General features: G+C 46.2%; 1 protein-coding gene across 1 annotated transcript; it reads left to right on the forward strand.

Moving 5' to 3' along the window:
• Positions 1 to 1,833: 1,833 nt before the first annotated feature.
• zgc:110329 (uncharacterized protein LOC550500 homolog) lies at positions 1,834 to 16,505 on the forward strand. Its single transcript, XM_027029297.2, has 8 exons — positions 1,834 to 2,230; positions 3,829 to 4,014; positions 5,226 to 5,300; positions 5,443 to 5,538; positions 9,276 to 9,389; positions 11,219 to 11,269; positions 12,607 to 12,723; positions 14,823 to 16,505. The coding sequence occupies exons 1-8, from the start codon at positions 2,144 to 2,146 to the stop codon at positions 15,159 to 15,161; spliced, it is 1,065 nt and encodes a 354-aa protein (XP_026885098.2). The 5' UTR covers positions 1,834 to 2,143; the 3' UTR covers positions 15,162 to 16,505.
• The last annotated feature ends 1,523 nt before the right edge of the window (positions 16,506 to 18,028 follow it).

Below are 18,028 nucleotides of genomic sequence, written 5' to 3' on the forward strand. Positions count from 1 at the left end.
TGTGGATGCTGAGCACTGATATATACCCCCACGGAGCACTCAAATTAGTATACCTCTGTAGGCTATAACTCTTTGTGTTAGTATAATCACATTCAGTTATCTGCTCTTTTTGAACAGTGATTCACACCCCTGGCATTCATAATAATGAAACACCCATGTTTCACCCATCTAAATGATCATGTTTTTCTCTATCGCTATGTGGTTCACAACTCTGTCATGCTTTATGTCTCAATAAGCTGTCAGTACTGGGTTTTTCTAAAACTGGGATGGGTAAATAGCACAGTCTGAGGCCAGACAGAGTTGTGGTAGGCTGTCATAGCTTGGCACAGGCGCGTTGTATACAAACACGACAGGAGTTCAGTTAATAAAAGCTTTTCACATGGATCGGAGTTTTTCACCAGCTGGATTGATTCAGTTGTTCGATTACAGTGTCCTATTTAGTAATGCAGTGTTTCGCGGTATGACAGTGTAATCTGGGTCACCCCGTGGTTTAGTAATTTAAAACCGGACATAATTCTTTGCGACCCGTCTGGTCATGGACTTTGGAAAAACTTTGAAGTTAATTTGCATGTTAATGAGAAATAAATGTCATACATTTACACCTGTTATTTTTGTCTTGGTCCCTGTTGTAGCTTGCAACATAATGGGACAGTAATTGAAAATTATAGCCATAACAGCAGATGATTGAATGTTCGATCACTGTTCTGACTTCTGCCCTTTGCTCAGACGCTGACTGTGCGCACAGTCTCGCCAAAAGCACCGAGTTTATTTTATCTCTTCGTCTCGAATATGACCGTGACGTGAGTGCCTCTGTACTACCAAAGGGTGTCCTGCAGCAAACCCTACAGTCTACACACACGAAAATGCCTTCACTTTATTAAACGTCCTAGTCTACACACACGAAAAGGCCTTCAAACTTTATTAAACGTCCTACAGTCTACACACACGAAAAGGCCTTCAGACTTTATTAAACGTCCTACAGTCTACACACACGAAAATGCCTTCAGACTTTATTAAACGTCCTACAGTCTACACACACGAAAATGCCTTCAGACTTTATTAAACGTCCTACAGTCTACACACACGAAAATGCCTTCAGACTTTATTAAACGTCCTACAGTCTACACACAAGAAAATGCCTTCAGACTTTATTAAACGTCCTACAGTCTACACACACGAAAATGCCTTCAGACTTTATTAAACGTCCTACAGTCTACACACACGAAAATGCCTTCAGACTTTATTAAACGTCCTACAGTCTACACAAACGAAAAGGCCTTCAGACTTTATTAAACGTCCTACAGTCTACACAAACGAAAATGCCTTCAGACTTTATTAAACGTCCTACAGTCCACACACGAACATGCCTTCAGACTTTATTAAACGTCCTAGTCTACACACAAGAAAATGCCTTCAGACTTTATTAAACGTCCTACAGTCTACACACACAAAAATGCCTTCAGACTTTATTAAACGCAGTAAGATCGAAAGGCGGCGACTCGGGGCGGAGAGAAGAGGGCGATAAAGATCTAATTAGCGGAACAAAAGACAGCAGTCCGAATATGTTTCTGCCCTCCATTAGCCTTGCGCTATGACTCATAAATATAATGAAATGTAATCTTTCTCTGAGCCCCTCTGAGCATCAAACACTGCGAGCTGGTTTTTCTTCTCCGTATGTCATGCGGGCATCGGTTTATGATCATTACCGAGAGCAAGATTTTTGGCGACATTCAGCCAACACCGGTGCATTAATTCGGTGCCGTGTATCTCTGAGAACAACGCAATCTCTATAAACCAGCGTGAGTAGATACTGAACTGCGCTGGGGGTGGTTTCTCCACAAGCGTCTGTCCCTTTAACGGGAGAGCGGCGCGGAAGTCGTTGTTGTTGACGGAGAAGTTTCCTTCACCCCCCGTCGTAGTCATGTAGCTGCAGCCGTGTCTCCCTGCCAGACAAAACAAACCCTGTAATTCCAGTCCATACTAACATGTGTTAACCCGTTTCATTCTGAGCTGTTTGTTCCGCGTTCAAAACCTCGGAGGGAACCGGCGCTAGCCGGCTAGCCGGGCTCTGTCGCGTTATCGATGGGCAGGTGAACAGGCCTGAACGGCCCTGGCTGAGCTCACCCTCGCCGGGATACGCACCATGCCGTCGTACGAAGAGTGGAAACGGACCGTCCACTTCTATTACCTCGTTAAGTTCACCCTGAACGTCTATTCAATGCTGTTTTCGGTAGGTGGAGTGGAGCTAAGCCGAACGCCGTCCGGCTAGCCAGTAAAAGTGTTAGATGGCGCCCTAGTGTAGCTGACTCGAGCTGTCCAGAATGTCTAAGGCAAGTTAAAAAGTGCTTTCTCTGTCACAGTGAATATTACTTTTATGTCTGTTCGTACATTTTTGCGCCAAAAGGTGAGGTATAAGTTATTATTGGGTGTGGGACAATTTAAAGGGACAAAGCAGTTTTGTTATTGGCACTGTTCGCACACACGATGTCAGACTCGAGGTATAGTGACTCAACTGTATTTACCACCACTGCCTTACAGTAAAGGTTAAAAGCAAGACAGGTTAAGAGTGACGATCAAAGGCTTTTAAAAAAATTATTATTCATTTTGTTATTTAGTTTTAGGCTTAAAGACAAAGTGTCACGCTAGAAAAGCAACAATAATGAGTGATTCTGACATCAGTTTCATACTAGCTGCCTCGTTTAATGGAATCACGTGGGTTTTTCTTGACACTGGCGAAATATTTGTTGACCTGTTTATTGTAGTGTAAGGACAGTAGCTTTTGTTTTCATTTTAATTCCTTTTTTCCCCTCAAGATTTTTCGTTTATCAGGAATTCCTCTCAGCGCAATGCATTATTTTTTCCTTGCCATGCCTTTGAATTTCAAAGGCTAGCGCACCAGTAAACGGGCACATTTGGACATGCACTGACGCACCGTTGTTGGTTTCTGCTTGGGCTATTTGGGCTGTAACATGGCGTGCCCGTGCGCCAAGGCTTTTCCCCGTGGAGCTGTCAGGAGAGCCCCCCTGACCTGTTGCTGCGTCGCGTCCAGTTAAATCTCGCTCTCCCTTCTTTTTTCCCGCTTTCCTTTTCACCCCGGAGCTCAGCTCTTGCTCTCCTGGGCAGTAGCGCTGAGCCGGGTCACATTCCCAAGCAAACCCTAAACGCGGTGGAAACAAAACATTGGAATTAGCCTAGTTAAAACCAAGATGATCATTAAGAGGGAGGAAATTGACTGGCAAGAACGTTGATTAACCACCACCAATAAGCTCCGTGGTGGGTAATCAACTCCAGTAGGACAGAATGGGAAATTAAGAAATAATGGATTGGATTAGTTCGGTTTTGTGCCGTGGTATAAGTGCAGTCCAACACTAATAGGAACAGAGCTTTTCTGCCTCAACCTCCATTTGTCACTAATGAGGTGGTACATTTGTTCCTTTCAGCTCCTCAAGGCCTGGTCCCTCAGAAGAGTTGGAGCCCAGGCTCTTAGAGTTAATCTGATCATAACGCTGAGAGCAGCCCTGTGTAAAAACGTTTGGAAACCCTGGGCTGATTCTCACAGTAGGCAGCTCTGAAGGGCAACACCGAAGACCCTTGTAGCCGCACTTAGCCTGGGTTTTACTGTGAGATACTCCGTGCGCAAGATTTCTGGTCTTCAAACCAAAGTGGCATTGGCAGTTATAAACACGCTAAAATATTCATTTATCTATTTTTTCTGCCTGTCTTTATTTTTGTGTTTCCATCTCTCCACCTGTCTGTCCGTGTCTCTGTGTCTGTCGTTCCGTGTGGGCCTCCCTGTGTGCGTGTCGGCCCGCCCCTGGGGGCCGCCAGTTCCTGGGCCTGTGCGTGCTGTGCGTGGGGGTGTACGCGGAGGTGGAGCGGCAGAGGTACCGCACGCTGGAGGGCGTGTTCCTGGCGCCGGCCGTCGTGCTCATCCTGCTCGGCCTCGTGATGTTCACCGTGTCCTTGGTGGGCATGGTGGGCTCCCTGCGCGACAACAAGACCCTGCTGCACATGGTGAGGAGGGGAGCGCTTGCGCGCCGGGAGCGCCTGTAAGAGAGCAGGCTTTTGCCCGTCAGTCTGCGTTTAACACGCGAGGGTATGCAAGGGCACGCGAAGGCACACCGAGTCCGCCAGTTCTCAACCCACAAAGGAAGTGCCGATATTACAGAGAGGGTTCAGCACCTCGGAGAGCGCCTGGCAACCCTGTGAGAGACAGCTTTCTTTGTGGGATGGCCATCGTGCTGAAGAGAAAAACTATCACTAATAAGCCCAACCGTGTAAATACTGGTGCTGGAAGTATTTGGACCACTGAGCTCTCTGAGCCAGTTTGCGAAGCGTGTGTTTCTGAATCTGGTTTGGCAGTGTTCTCTTCTGTTACTGGGTTTTTTTTGCCTGCGTAAAGCATCACAGAGTTTCAGGTGTCTCCAATAACTAAAGCCACACAGTTCAGAGTGCTACCTGTGGAAATGGTGCCCCCCCCCCCCCCCACATCTTTTAACATGGGCAACTTTGTGATTTGAATATTTTTACTGAGAGACAAATGGCTTTCAAAGAGTCCAGTTATCGTTACTGTTCACAAAGCTCTCAGCAGGTCTGTATGTCTTGATTGACTGTTACAGACATTAGATATCTGAAAATTAAATGTGTGTGTGTGTGTGGGGTTGTGCACATGTGTGTGTTGTGAGTGTGGTTATGTTCTTCTGTGTGCTTGGTGACTGTGTGAATGAGATGTCCTTCTGTGTACTGACTGTGTTTGTGTGTCCTGTGTGCTTTGCTGAATGTGTGTTTGTGTCTGTATGAGAGAGAAGAGACCTGTATACTGTGATGACTCTGTGTGTGTGTCACTTGCAGTTCCTCTATGTGCGGTGCTGACTGTGTGTGTGTGTGTATGTGTGTGTCAGTCACATACAGTTCCTCTATGTGCGGTGCTGTGTGTGTTTGTGTGTGTGTGTGTGTCATCTACAGTTCCTCTATGTGCGGTGCTGACTGTGTGTGTGTGTGTCAGTCACCTACAGTTCCTCTATGTGCTGTGCTGTGTGTGTTTGTGTGTGTGTGTGTCATCTACAGTTCCTCTATGTGCGGTGCTGACTGTGTGTTTTGTGTGTGTGTGTGTGTCACCTACAGTTCCTCTATGTGCGGTGCTGACTGTGTGTTTTGTGTGTGTGTGTGTGTGTGTGTGTGTGTGTGTGTGTGTGTGTGTGTGTGTGTGTGTGTGTCACCTACAGTTCCTCTGTGTGCTGTGTGTTCTGCTTGCGCTCCAGGCCTTGGCGCTCATTGTCGCCCTCCTGTTTGAGAGGACGGTAAGTTACCTCACCGTCGAGAACCGCAACCATGCCATTCCCACCATCTCATCTCTCGGTTTTATGCCTTTGTTCTGGTCTCTCTCACTCTCTCTCTCTCTCTCTCTCTCTCCCTCTCTCCGTCTCTTCCTCCTCTCCCCAGACGTCCGAGTTGTTCCAGAGGAACATCCGTGAAGGCATCAAGCACTATTACGATGATCTCGACTTCAAAAATATCCTAGACTACGTGCAGCAGAAGGTTTGTGGCCTGACGGGCAACCATGCACCACCCGACAGGTCTGGATCCTTACGCGTGTGGGCTCACGGCATTTCACATGCACAGCTCAAAGTCCGCAGGAAACACACTGACAGGTTATTAGATAACGCGCAGCTGAAAGGTGGCCATTAAATAACGTGAGTCACATGTAAACACAAGGGGCTGATTTTGCCAGCGCAAGGGGACCTTTTCTTTGTCTTGATGATGCCATTAGGAAATGAAGAGTGCAGACTCATTGCTTTGAATGCCAGATGTAGATGTAGTGTGTCATTAGGTTATATTACACGCCTCTGTGGAGACCTTAATTCTGATTGGTCAGTCAGAGTGTTTGACGATCAGTTATTGGTGAAAGATGGACAATTGAACTAAACAACGTTATCAAAACTACACAATGGAAAATCAGTGTTCCTCTTTGCCCTAGCTTATAACTGGCTAATAAAATAAATCCAAAACCACCAATGAGTAAATATTTTTAATTATTCATTTGGTAAGAAGTCATTTTATAAATTGTAATAATGAAAATCCTGAAAATAATCAGTGTTGCAAAATAAGTCCCTCTAGGGTGATCTAAAAGATACCCGTGAACACCCCGTTGGGCTTCCTGTACATTTTCCCTTACATGATGTGTGTTGTGTCGGACGGATGCTGTCGTTGAGCTGATCAGGGCAGGCTGATTCCTGCCACAGTAGACATCTTGGTAATGGATACCAAGGTGTGAATAGAAATTGCCGTACTCGTTTGCCCGAACCTTTTAAAGAAACCCTTCACTTAGGCCTCCCTTCTCTCTCTCTCTCTTTCTCTCTCTCTCTCTTTCTCTCTCTCACTGTCTCTCACACTCCTCCCTTCTCGCTTAACTCCCCTGTCCCATCCTTCTCACGTAAGTCAAGAGAGCTTTATTGGTATGAGGGTATAAAGAACAAAGAAAAAGCACTGAATGTTTATACATTTTTAACACTTAAGCAAAAACAAACAAAACAAACATTTTTAAAAAGCATCACCACCACCACCACCACCACTACTATTACTACTAATAATAATATAGTGCAATAATAATAATTATAATTATCTGATTAGCCTTTATGACATAACCAACTAATATAACTAATTAATACGTAAACATATTTGGCAAACAAGACATATGTGTGTTGGTTTGTGGGTGTGGGTGATTTATTTATGAGAAGTAAGAATGAGGAGCGAGGAGGTTGTTGTTGCTGACTAAGAGGACTCTCTTCAGGGTTCGGTTCTCGGGTCAGTAGCACCTTAAAACTGTTTCTCTGGTCTTTAAATGCGTCCACAAATGTAGCAATCCGTTCTGTATGTTTACTGACGGTGGAAGTTGGCCTAATTCTGCCCTGCGTGCACAGCTGACTGTTTTCTTTATGTGCTTTTTAACTCATTCAGCAAACTTCTGCATGCGGGGCTTCTATTAGACGCTTGTCCCATCTGGTGTCGCTATGACGACTTGCGAGTTGACGGGTTGATGGCGGTATTGCTGCTAAGTGAGTGCATGTGCAGATCACCCCCATGTTATTCTCCCTCTACCATTGTTACTGTCTCAAACGGACCACCTTCAGCGGAGCTTCGAGCGACAGAGAGGTGCGCTCTCCACAAAGCTCTGTTAATGAGATGGAGGCTGAGTCATGGATGGACTCGGCCCACGTCCAGGAGCCGGGTCCTTGGGGGAGTTTCCGTTGACAACTCGGTCCACGCACGGCACAAAATCACTTCTTTCGCAGATGACACTTTTGGCAAACGTCAATGCAAAGCTCATTTACCAAGCCTTGAGAAGCTTGGAAAGAGGACGACACAGATAGCGAGGTCAGCGAGTGTAGAGCAGCTGCATGAGAAGAAATGTGTTTGTCTAAAGAAGCAGCTTGCATAATACGTAGGAAAGTGGTAGAAAAATTCCAAAACCTAGTGACTTGAAACTGCGCCTCATCCTTCTGTCTCCCCATCTTTATATAGAGGGCTTCGGGGCAGGGGGTGTCAGCTCTTCCAGTATTAACCATGGGAGGGAGAGACATAAACATGCCTTAGTGCTTGACAACAAAAGAAATTGCATGGGCCTTTTCTCCCAGAAACACAGTGATGTGGGTAATGAAGTTCAGTGGGGGTGCGGTGAGGTGGTCAATATATACTCAGTCATGGAACTCCTCGGAGCACAGGGTTGGCAGTACTGTCTTCTCCAGCATTAGGTGTCGATTGCCTGCGTGCAGAAGAGCCCGTGAAAGGCAGGCTTGTTTTAGTGAAAGCCAAAAATGGAAAGTGATGGGGTCTGTTTTTTTTGTTTTGTTTGCTTTTTTAAAGTGTATGACCCTGGACATGCTAGACGTGAGCGTCTCGAATGCAAACACATTAAACGGTGTATTAAGGGGAAGTGAGAGTACAGGCTCAGTTGTTATTGGAGGCGATTGGAGTTGTACCGAGGGTTTAAGTATAGATTGCTTTGAGGAGGAACTCTACACGCAATCTTCGAGATGTTCGGTGGTGATGGTGAAGGAGGGTGAATTTGTTGCAGGATTTTTGTGAACATGTTGTATAGTTTTGAAAGTCGAGGTGTTTTGTCAACAGTATACTGCAAATTCAAACACAAGTGTAAAAGACTGTGTCTGTTGACCCCGCACAGTGACACCCGTTCTACAGAACCTACATTGCTTTCCAACCATTACTGTAGTTTGTTTGATCAGTTACACTGTAAACAGACGGAATTGGGCTCCCACGCAAATGAAGTTGTTCCTAATACAGCTGTGAGAGAATTAGTTGAGAATACCAGTGCACCTGCTGGAACACGGTTACCGGAGGAGCCATCTATTTTCATCTGTCGTCTTTCTTCAGCCAATCTGCGGTCATGTACAGTGCAGGGTGCATAAAGTTAGGCCCGCTTTGTATGTGCCATAACGCTGGGTGACAGACCCGGAGCAGAGTCGGTTCTGCTCCTGACAAGAGTTGTCAGAAGTATGTGGGTCGAAGTTGCCAAACTGCCCCAAACGACCCACAGCTTTTCATGTTGGGGGATGAGGGTGATTGGTGTGGTGGAGACTGCCCCCCTCTGAAAGAGACCATCACTCACGAAGGCGAACGCGCGTTCCAGCCGCTGTGCCAGAGCGCCGGCTCATAGGTGGTCAGAGAACACGCGTACCACCTCGTGCACCTGTGTTCCAGACCGGGTTTGGTTGCCCTCAGCCTGATGTCAGAAGTGGGATGGTGTTGTGAGGTGACTGGGAGCACGCCCATGGTTAAAGGAAACCCCCTCCCTTCTCCCTGAAAGAGGATGAAGGATGAAGGGGACAGGTGTAACCCCAGAGGGAGGGTGGATGGGTGTAACCCCAGATTGAGAGTGGATGGGTGTAACTCCAGATGGAGGGTGGATGGGTGTAACTCCAGATGGAGGGTGGATGGGTGTAACTCCAGATGGAGGGTGGATGGGTGTAACCCCAGATGGAGGGTGGATGGGTGTAACCCCAGATGGAGGGTGGATGGGTGAGGGACACATATGAGGCGCAGGAGGAACTCAAGGAACTGAAAAACACTTTTGTTTTACTGATGAATTTGTAATCCATTTTAATACCTATTTCCTGTGTTGCGGGTCTATGGCCTGAGGTATACTTCTATAATAAGACTTCATTTGTTTTTATGAAGCTAATATTCCAAATAAAAGAAAAAACTAAACTAAAAATCAAACCCTCTCTCCATCTCTCCATCCTTCTTCCTCTCACCAGTTCTCCTGCTGTGGCGGGGACGAGTATAAGGACTGGGAGGTGAATCAGTATCATTTCTGTAACGGTTCGGGACCCCTGGCCTGTGGCGTGCCTTATACCTGCTGCATCCACCAGGTGAGTCAGTCCAGCCTAACGGCCACCAAGGGGGAAATGGTACCCCTTGACTGACTTTATAAGCCCCTGGGCTTCCGAATGCTAATACAGATTCCTTCAGGAAAGTGCTTATGGATTCAGTGTTGAGCGGGAAAGATGGAGGACTCTTCAGGGCATAGGTGGCCTGTCTGGCTCAGTGCTGCCTACAAAGGAAGCAGCAGCAGCCCTGTGTGTGGGCGTGTGGCTGCCTGTGGGCGTGTGGCTGCCTGTGGGTGTGGGTGGCAGGTTGTGGGTGGCAGGTTGTGGGCGGGTGAAAGAGTGACTGCAAGCTCAGCTGATGGAGAGCGCGTCATGAGATTATTGACTGAGCAGACTGAATTAGCTGCACCTCTCATTGTAGAGACTCTCTTCATGACTTTCTCTCTCTCTCTCTCTCTCTCTCTCTCTCTCTCTCTCCCCCCCCATCTCCCCCCATCTTCCCCCTCCCAGTTCATTCATCTCTCTCTTTCTCTGGCTCTCTCCCTAACAAATCTAAGCGATGCTAATCACAGGCTCATGTGTATTGGGGGGGGGTTTGGTGCGCACTCGAAACGAACCCACTCAGCCAGAGGAATGTGCGAGAATGATGTGCTTCTTCACTGAACACTCTTGGCAGTCTTCCTCACTGACTCCCCCTCATTACTCCTAAACAATTCCCCTGCCAGAGTAGAAGCCCGAGAAGCCCGCTGCTAATGGAGTCTCTCAGGGCTGCGTGGCATGGCCTCCAGAGACCACTTAGCTCCGCCTACTCTGAAGCTTCACCTAATGAGGAGACCACGTAGGTCCACCTACTCTGAAGCTTCACCTAATGAGGAGACCACGTAGGTCCACCTACTCTGAAGCTTCACCTAATAGGCTCCATGTAGCTGTAGTCCTCCACTGCTGGCTGCACTGTGCAGTGTGTGAGCATTTACTGGCCTCTTGAGAGAGAGAGAGAGATTTATTGTCTGTACAATGTGTACTCTCAAGTTGGGCTTTATAAAAACAGACAATGAAAGATCATTTTAAAAAACAGCATAAATAATGGATACCTACCATTTGGGGGGAAAAATTACACACTATAATAATAAATATGCATTATATAAAATGCACATTGAGTTATTTCACTATGAATTATTACACAGAACAAAAAGAAAAAAACTTTTTTTTTCTGTATATATGTAATAATGTACATATTTAATGCCGCTGAAAATAAATCTAGCAAACTCTAATAAATACAGCACTGTCTTAAAAAAAACTCATGATGCTTGTAACATGGTTGAGAACATCAGAGCTTGTGTGCACAGGCTAATTCTGATATTGGATGTGGCCACTGGTCTGTGTAGAGTGTAGGTCTGCTGAACAATACTACTGAAGTTGCATTTATACATGAATTCAACACTGGAAGCCGGTAATGGAATTGCTACTAAATGCAGTAATGGGGGAAAACTACCTTGGAATAAGAAATCATATATATCGACAATGCAGTGCTACATCTGAAGTTCTATCTGGGAAAAGCCCAGTGCTCCCGGGAGTCGGGGCCACCAGGGAGGCTGGAGGAAAGCAGCAGGAGCCCCGGGGGGGGAGGCGGTCTGTGCGGTCTATTTGCTTTGGAGGTGTGGAGCCATCAGGCTACAGGTGGTTGATGGGTAATGTCAGCATGCTCAGGGTCAGTGGAAGTGAGGCCAAGCGTGCACCCCTTCAGTTACTCTATTTAGTAGTTTTAATGTTAAAAATATAAAGACCTAAACTAGTTTTACATTTTTACTGTGTGTGTGTGTGTGTGTGTGTGTGTGTGTGTGTGTGTGTGTGTGTGTGTGTGTTTCACTCAGGTAGGAGAAGTGGTGAACACACTCTGTGGCTATAAGACTCTTACCAAGCAGGTGAGTGGAGCTTTCGCTGGCCTCACTCATACATTCATCCAATCAACCATTCACGCGCTCATCCGCTCATCCATTTATATGCCGACTTGTTCAAAATACAATAATTGATTAATCCAGTCCCATTGCATTTTGTAGATGGCTTCATCCTTTTTAAAGAACAGAAATATTGTATTTCTGAGAATTTGCGTACTTTCAAAATAAAAGTAGTAACAGTAGTAGTAGTAGTAGTAGTAGTAGTAGTAGTAGTAGTAGGACTAATTACTAATTACCATTACTAATAGTAAATAGTTTTTATTGAGCCGTGGGTTGTGAGCTTCTGTTGTGTGCTTCTGGAAGGGCGAAAAAAGATGGGCCTTTTTGTTTATGTCTAGAACCTTCTCATTATCCATTTTTTCAGTGGCACATTGGGAGGTGCAGCTGTCTGCTGGTGTGTTGGGTGAAATGACCCCCGTAGATGGGACGAGAGGCAGAAATGTGAGCTAGGTCTTTTCAATCGCAGCCATTTGCGAAACTGGGTCCATGTCAGAATTCAGTCGGGATGGAAAACCAAGACAAATTGTACGGTTGTTACCACGCTACCAGCACCCCTATTGTACCATTACAGGCGGTGTGGAGAGGCGTCTGGGGCATCGTCATCGCCATGTCTTTCGCAGAATCCTTTGTAAAATCATTTTGTAACTCGGCGCTCTCTCTCTCTCTCGCTCTCTCTCTCGCTCGCTCTCTCTCTCTCTCTCTCTCGCTCGCTCTCTCTCTCGCTCTCTCTCGCGCTCTCTCGCTCTCTCTCGCTCTCTCTCGCTCTCTCTCGCTCTCTCGCTCGCTCGCTCTCTCGCTCTCTCTCGCTCTCTCGCTCGCTCGCTCTCTCGCTCTCTCGCTCTCTCGCTCTCTCGCTCTCGCTCTCGCTCTCGCTCTCGCTCTCTCTCTCTCTCTCGCTCTCGCTCTCGCTCTCTCTCTCGCTCTCTCTCTCTCTCGCGCTCTCTCTCTCTCTCTCTCGCTCGCTCTCTCTCTCGCTCTCTCTCGCTCTCTCTCGCTCTCTCGCTCTCTCTCGCTCTCTCTCGCTCTCTCGCTCGCTCGCTCTCTCGCTCTCTCTCGCTCTCTCGCTCGCTCGCTCTCTCGCTCTCTCGCTCTCTCGCTCTCGCTCTCGCTCTCTCTCTCGCTCTCGCTCTCTCTCTCTCTCTCTCGCTCTCGCTCTCGCTCTCTCTCTCGCTCTCTCTCTCTCTCGCGCTCTCTCTCTCTCTCGCGCTCTCTCTCTCTCGCGCTCTCTCTCTCTCTCGCTCTCTCTCTCTCTCTCGCTCTCTCTCTCTCTCTCTCTCTCTCTCTCGCCGTTCCCGTCTCCGCAGCGCGAGGACCTGACCGACGTCATACACGTGCGCGGCTGCATCCATGCCGTCAACCTGTGGATGGGGGACAACATCGGAGCCACGATCGGAATCTGCTGCGCCGTGGGTCTGCCCCAGGTCAGCCGGCGACCGCCCTGCACCCCTCCACCCTTCTGCTGCCGTCTCTCCACCTCGTCACCAAGCATGTGGTTTTGTCACCCGCGTGGCCTCTCGACTGTGTTGCATAACGCAAATCCATAACACCCACGTAGATTGGATTTCCAGGCACAGGCCGATTGATTCACTTGTCTTTAGAGTAGTGTCCACCGGAATCCGGATGTTTCCATTTCGCGTTAGACAAGCGCTTGATGGAGGCGCTTCAAAGCCAAGCCTAGTGACGTTGGTTGCGCATTTTATGCACACGCAAGAAGGAAATGAGGGAGCCAAAATGGACCCTCTCTCATGTGAAGCGTCTGAGCAGGGCACGCTGGTGATTCAGGCACTGTTGTCGAGGAAGTACTCTTCCTGGAAATTCGTTCAAGCTGACCTTTCCCAGACACCGCTCACTCAAACTGATTGTTATCGAGTGTCCAGTCAGACGTGAACACGGGGTTCTGCCTAACCATGTGCCCACCGCCTCGCCCCCTCACTGGAACCACCTCCGCCAAACGGTGGGCTAACGAAATTGTAGTGTTCCAATATGGGCCCCCCATGCGGGCGCTGGATGCCAGCTGTCGGTCTGTCTCGCTGGCTGGATGTAACGGCCTGACTCCGCATGTCAGCTCATCTGTGGCGCTGGGCAACACTGACTCATCTGTAACACGCCAGTTAATATGAGGGAATATGAGAGAAGCTCATGGCATCTGTCTCTCTCTCTCTCTCTCTCACAGTTGTCTCAGTTGTCTCTGTCGCGCTCTCACAGTTCATTTCGACTCGGTCTGTTGTCTCTTGCACATAAACATACTGTATGTCTGTTTCCTTCTGTCTCTCTCTCACCGTGTGTCCTTGTCCCACTCTTCCCTGTTTCTCTCCATCTCAGCATTTCTTTCCCTCTCATACCATCTCTCTCTCTGTCCATCCCTCCGTGTCTCCCACACACACACTGCCAGTCCCTTTCCCACTCTCTCTGTTCCTCATACACTCGGAATCCCCCCCCCCCCCCGTAGAGAGTGTAAAAGTAGATGGATAACATTAGATGACATTAGCTCAACCCAACCCTACCCACACATCCCCATTAGAGCTCTGATTAGAGATGCCAGACAAGTCCATTCAGGCTGTCAGAAAGACAGAGCAGTGAGGGACATATTTATTGGACCATACACTTCTGCGTCCCCGGTGCTCATTAATGTGGTACTTGGCGGCAAGCCATCAGCCTGTCCTGATCTTCAAACAGTGCAGCAGGTCAGCGAATCGCTCATTTGCCATGCATGTTTCAGATACACTTAGCAGGTGCCCCCTCTGCCTTTCCAGAGAGGCCAAACGTTTCTGAGAAAAAGGGTCTGATTAAATCTCGATTTAAACAATGGCACCACCACAGAGTTTGGAGACCAGCACCATGCAGTTTGGCTTTTCTCTGCTGTGACTGAAAATCAGGAAATTCATGCTCATTAACTGACAAGTTGAATGAAAAAAATCCTGTTTGTCCTTTGCATAAAGTTACTGGAATAAATGATATTATAGGTTAAACTGAACATCTGTCAATGTATCTGTGATCTTACGACTGGCTGGTATAAGGCTTAGTGTCAGAACGCACAGTATGCACTACGTTCATGCTCTATACATTTATTAGGGTGGTAACGTCTCAACTTGCTCTCTAAAGTTTGGCATTAGACATGACAAATTACAGTGCAGCACCTCACAACATCAAACCAAGCCAGAATAGCCTCACTAGGAATACCACCAGCAGTTTGAAGAGCAATTTTGCCCCAAAACCTTTTGCTCGTTACGGTCATCAGCGATCTACTAAACTTTGATCTTTTGATTTGCATTTTGAACCTTATGTTGGCTCCGCCCCTTCTGTCATGTGAAACCTGTCTCTTAAGAGGCAGAAGGCTTCAGTGTTCCACACTTAAATTTCTAGTGGTACATCAGCCTGGCATTAACCTCATGGTATTAACATCATTGCAGTGTGGACACTCTAATTACACTAAAAGTGATTTAGACACCACCGTAGTGTCAGGGAGAAGTGGACCTTTTCACTCTGGTGTCTTTTTGATGATGTCACCCTCCCCTCCCAGCTGTTAGGCATTCTGCTGAGCTGTGTGTTCTGGAACCTTCTGGTGGAGATGAGCGAGTCCGCCGACATGGTGGACTTCAGGGCGCTCAAGAGAGCTGGCTTCGACTACAGCGATCTGGACCTGGCCGGCGCCGGCTGGTGCATGTGCCTGCCGCGGGAGGGCGGCTACCTGCCATTGGCCAGGGCGGATACGGGACCGGCTGACTCCGCCCCTGAACCCAACGCCCCGCCCCTAGACTGGGAGCAGGTACAGGCTGAACACAGCCTCATGCAGTTTGAAGAGGTGGGTCAGGACTCCGCCTGGATGCCAGGGATAGATGAAGTGGACAGTCGAGATTAATGAGCAGAAAGGGAACCATGGTGCACCTTCTCCAACTTAAAAAAAAAAAATTTCTACGTCTGTTTTTGTGTAGAAGCGATGCCTCTCCTACTGCACGGTTACTTTGCACTAGCCTCAGTGCCCATATTCTTACTGAGCCCCCACACACACACGTGATAATTTTTTAACCCCCATTTTACACACTTTTCCATGTTTTTACAAAAAAGGGATTTCCTTAGGATTTGTTGGGTTTGGCTTATTGTATTTGTCATGTTGTCTTTTACTTTGCTGGAAATAATATTGCAGTGACCGGCAACCAATAATGTTTTTGTATTTAAAAAAAAGGTGAATATAGAAATGAAATGTTGGGGAAGGTAGACAATCAGTTTGCCTTGGGCTGTTGTGTTTTATGAGACATGCAGTGATGGCCTATTAGGTTAGCAGGAAAACATCAGTATGGCCAGGTATTTTAATAGAAGAATCACATGCATGGGTTTAATAATAATATTTGTGTAGCATTTCAACATGGTTGAATTCTTGGGGAATGTTTGAAGCTAGTGTGATTAAGCTGGATATGGAGAACATCTTATATAACTAGTGGATTGAGGATGCGTTGAGTAAACATCTTGAAATGCATTACTTACACTTTAACAAAGGCACTGTATGTGTTTGTACATCGCTATTATGGTTGATAGACACACAGAACTATTATTAGCGATTTGATTATCAGTGCACCCCTGGGGTTGTGGTGATTCGTCTGTAATATATGGACACTGAACTAATCAATAAGATGAAATGTTCTTCTGCCATCAAAATTGTAATTACGGAGAGCAACGTTCAAAAATTGGGAAGGGTGCAGACAGCCACATTTTAATTTGGGTTTAGGATCTTCACTTAATTTGACGCTGCTGTTCTTGTTTACAACCCTGCGAGTATAAACTGACTGCAAATTGTGGGTAAATCATTGCCTTATTCAATAGATAAGCTTTTATCCGCAATACCGCGCCTGTTTGCAGGTATTTTTGAATACGGTTTTTAATTAAATGAAGTTCCATTTAAACCTCGCCGTCAGGAGTACCTACTTGAAGTGTAATCTGCTGAGAAAAAAACAAAACACCTTTTTCAGTTGTTTGTGTGTTTGTGAAGAAGTGCATGTTTTTTGCTTTTTTTGTAAATAATGATGGAAAGAAACAGGCCTAAGGCAGCCGTAATACTTTAAAGGTGCTTTTATCTGTGGTAGTAGCCTACATAGTCGTTTTGAAACACTACCTTAAATACATTGTTGAACGTAATTTTGGGGATGTATTGCTCAGGCCTTTTGAAAAATCTACTGTGCTCCTTGCCAATAAAAGTGATTTATCTGAATTTGTTCCTCTGCGTTTATTTGTGACTCATGCTAACATACGCTGAGTTAAAATCCCTGTCCTGTCATCTACTAAATCTCTAAAACTCATCTCTGTTCACCAAAATGGCATATTTTAGAAATTATTTCAAAGAATAAACTCCTCTAATGCCTTAAAAGTGGCTTAGCTGTAACCCTACACCTTTGTCTTTATTTACACAGATTTATGAATATGCAAATAGTCCATGCCTCTGACTCCACCCACCTTCTGCCACTCACCACGATGGCAAAAGGTAATATTGGAGTAACTTTGCCATACATGCTCGAACTGGAAACTAAATGCATTTGGCTTGACTGTTATCAAACCACTAATAACGTGTTGCTAATGCTAGACTATCACTCTTGGTCACTACCTTGTTAAGATCAAAGTCTGGATGTGCTGTTGGGAAGAACGCATTGAATACTTCAGTTATATACGGTATATGCATGTACACATGTCTATATACTGTATACAGTATGCAGTATTATTGACAGGGACCATGTAGGTGTATACAGTTTAAAAGAATGGAAGAGAGATTAGAATTTGCTACTGAAAAAATATTTCTAAAACAAGCAACCTCAGGTGCGTGCCTTATGATATGCAGTTAGCTCTTGTGCATGGTTGTCTTTCTAAAATGTCTGGCTACTTCTTGACTGCAGATCATGCATGTGGTAGTTAAGTCTTCTAAGCTTTGTCCCTATGCCATAGGCAATAACGATTGGCTAATGTTATCTCGCCAGCGCTGTGCCACCTGGTTATAAGCACAGTCTTATATTATGACCCCTTTCTTCACAAACAACCCCAAAAGTCATGTGAAGTTGTCTGTAAGCATTATCATGAATAGAGCCATGCAGCAGTTAAGCTATCTTACAAGCTGTTTTGAGTAATGTTTATACTAACTTTTGTCAACGTCCCCAAGCAATATAAAATGCCCTGTCAGCATTTGGCATGAATCATTGCTTAACTTGGAAGGCTAAAGTTTTCTAAGATTATGTAGTGCACTGCGGATTTGTTGTACACAGCCAACGGATAAAACACAAGAAAAATAAACTTAGCAGTTGGCCAACGTTTGCTCGTACTTGCTGCGTCCGCAGGATAAATGGATGGAGCTGCACGAACATCAAGGCTCACGTTTTCTCTTTTTGCAACTGAAAAGAGAACAACATTTTTCTGCTATCATTTTAAAAACAGTAAAACATACCTTGCAAAATATATTACAGCTAACTCCGCCTCTGATACCCACGTCACAATAGCATTATGCTAATGATAAGAAAAGCCCCACCCACAAGTTGAGAGGATAGGTTACTTAGGCTTGTGACGTATGAAACAGTGGCTCGCTGAGTCAATCTGTCACTGATACCTTGCAGTTCCCAAACCAGAAAGCTCAGAAACTGCGCAGATTGTCCCGATACTTGGACGACAGCCAGATTAGACTAAGTCAAAATTCATTCACACTCGAGCCCTTGTGACCGCTGCTGTGTGTGATTGCTAAATTAGATTTTAACA

Source organism: Electrophorus electricus, chromosome 5 (genome assembly GCF_013358815.1).
Source record: "Electrophorus electricus isolate fEleEle1 chromosome 5, fEleEle1.pri, whole genome shotgun sequence".
Classification (NCBI taxonomy): domain Eukaryota; kingdom Metazoa; phylum Chordata; class Actinopteri; order Gymnotiformes; family Gymnotidae; genus Electrophorus; species Electrophorus electricus.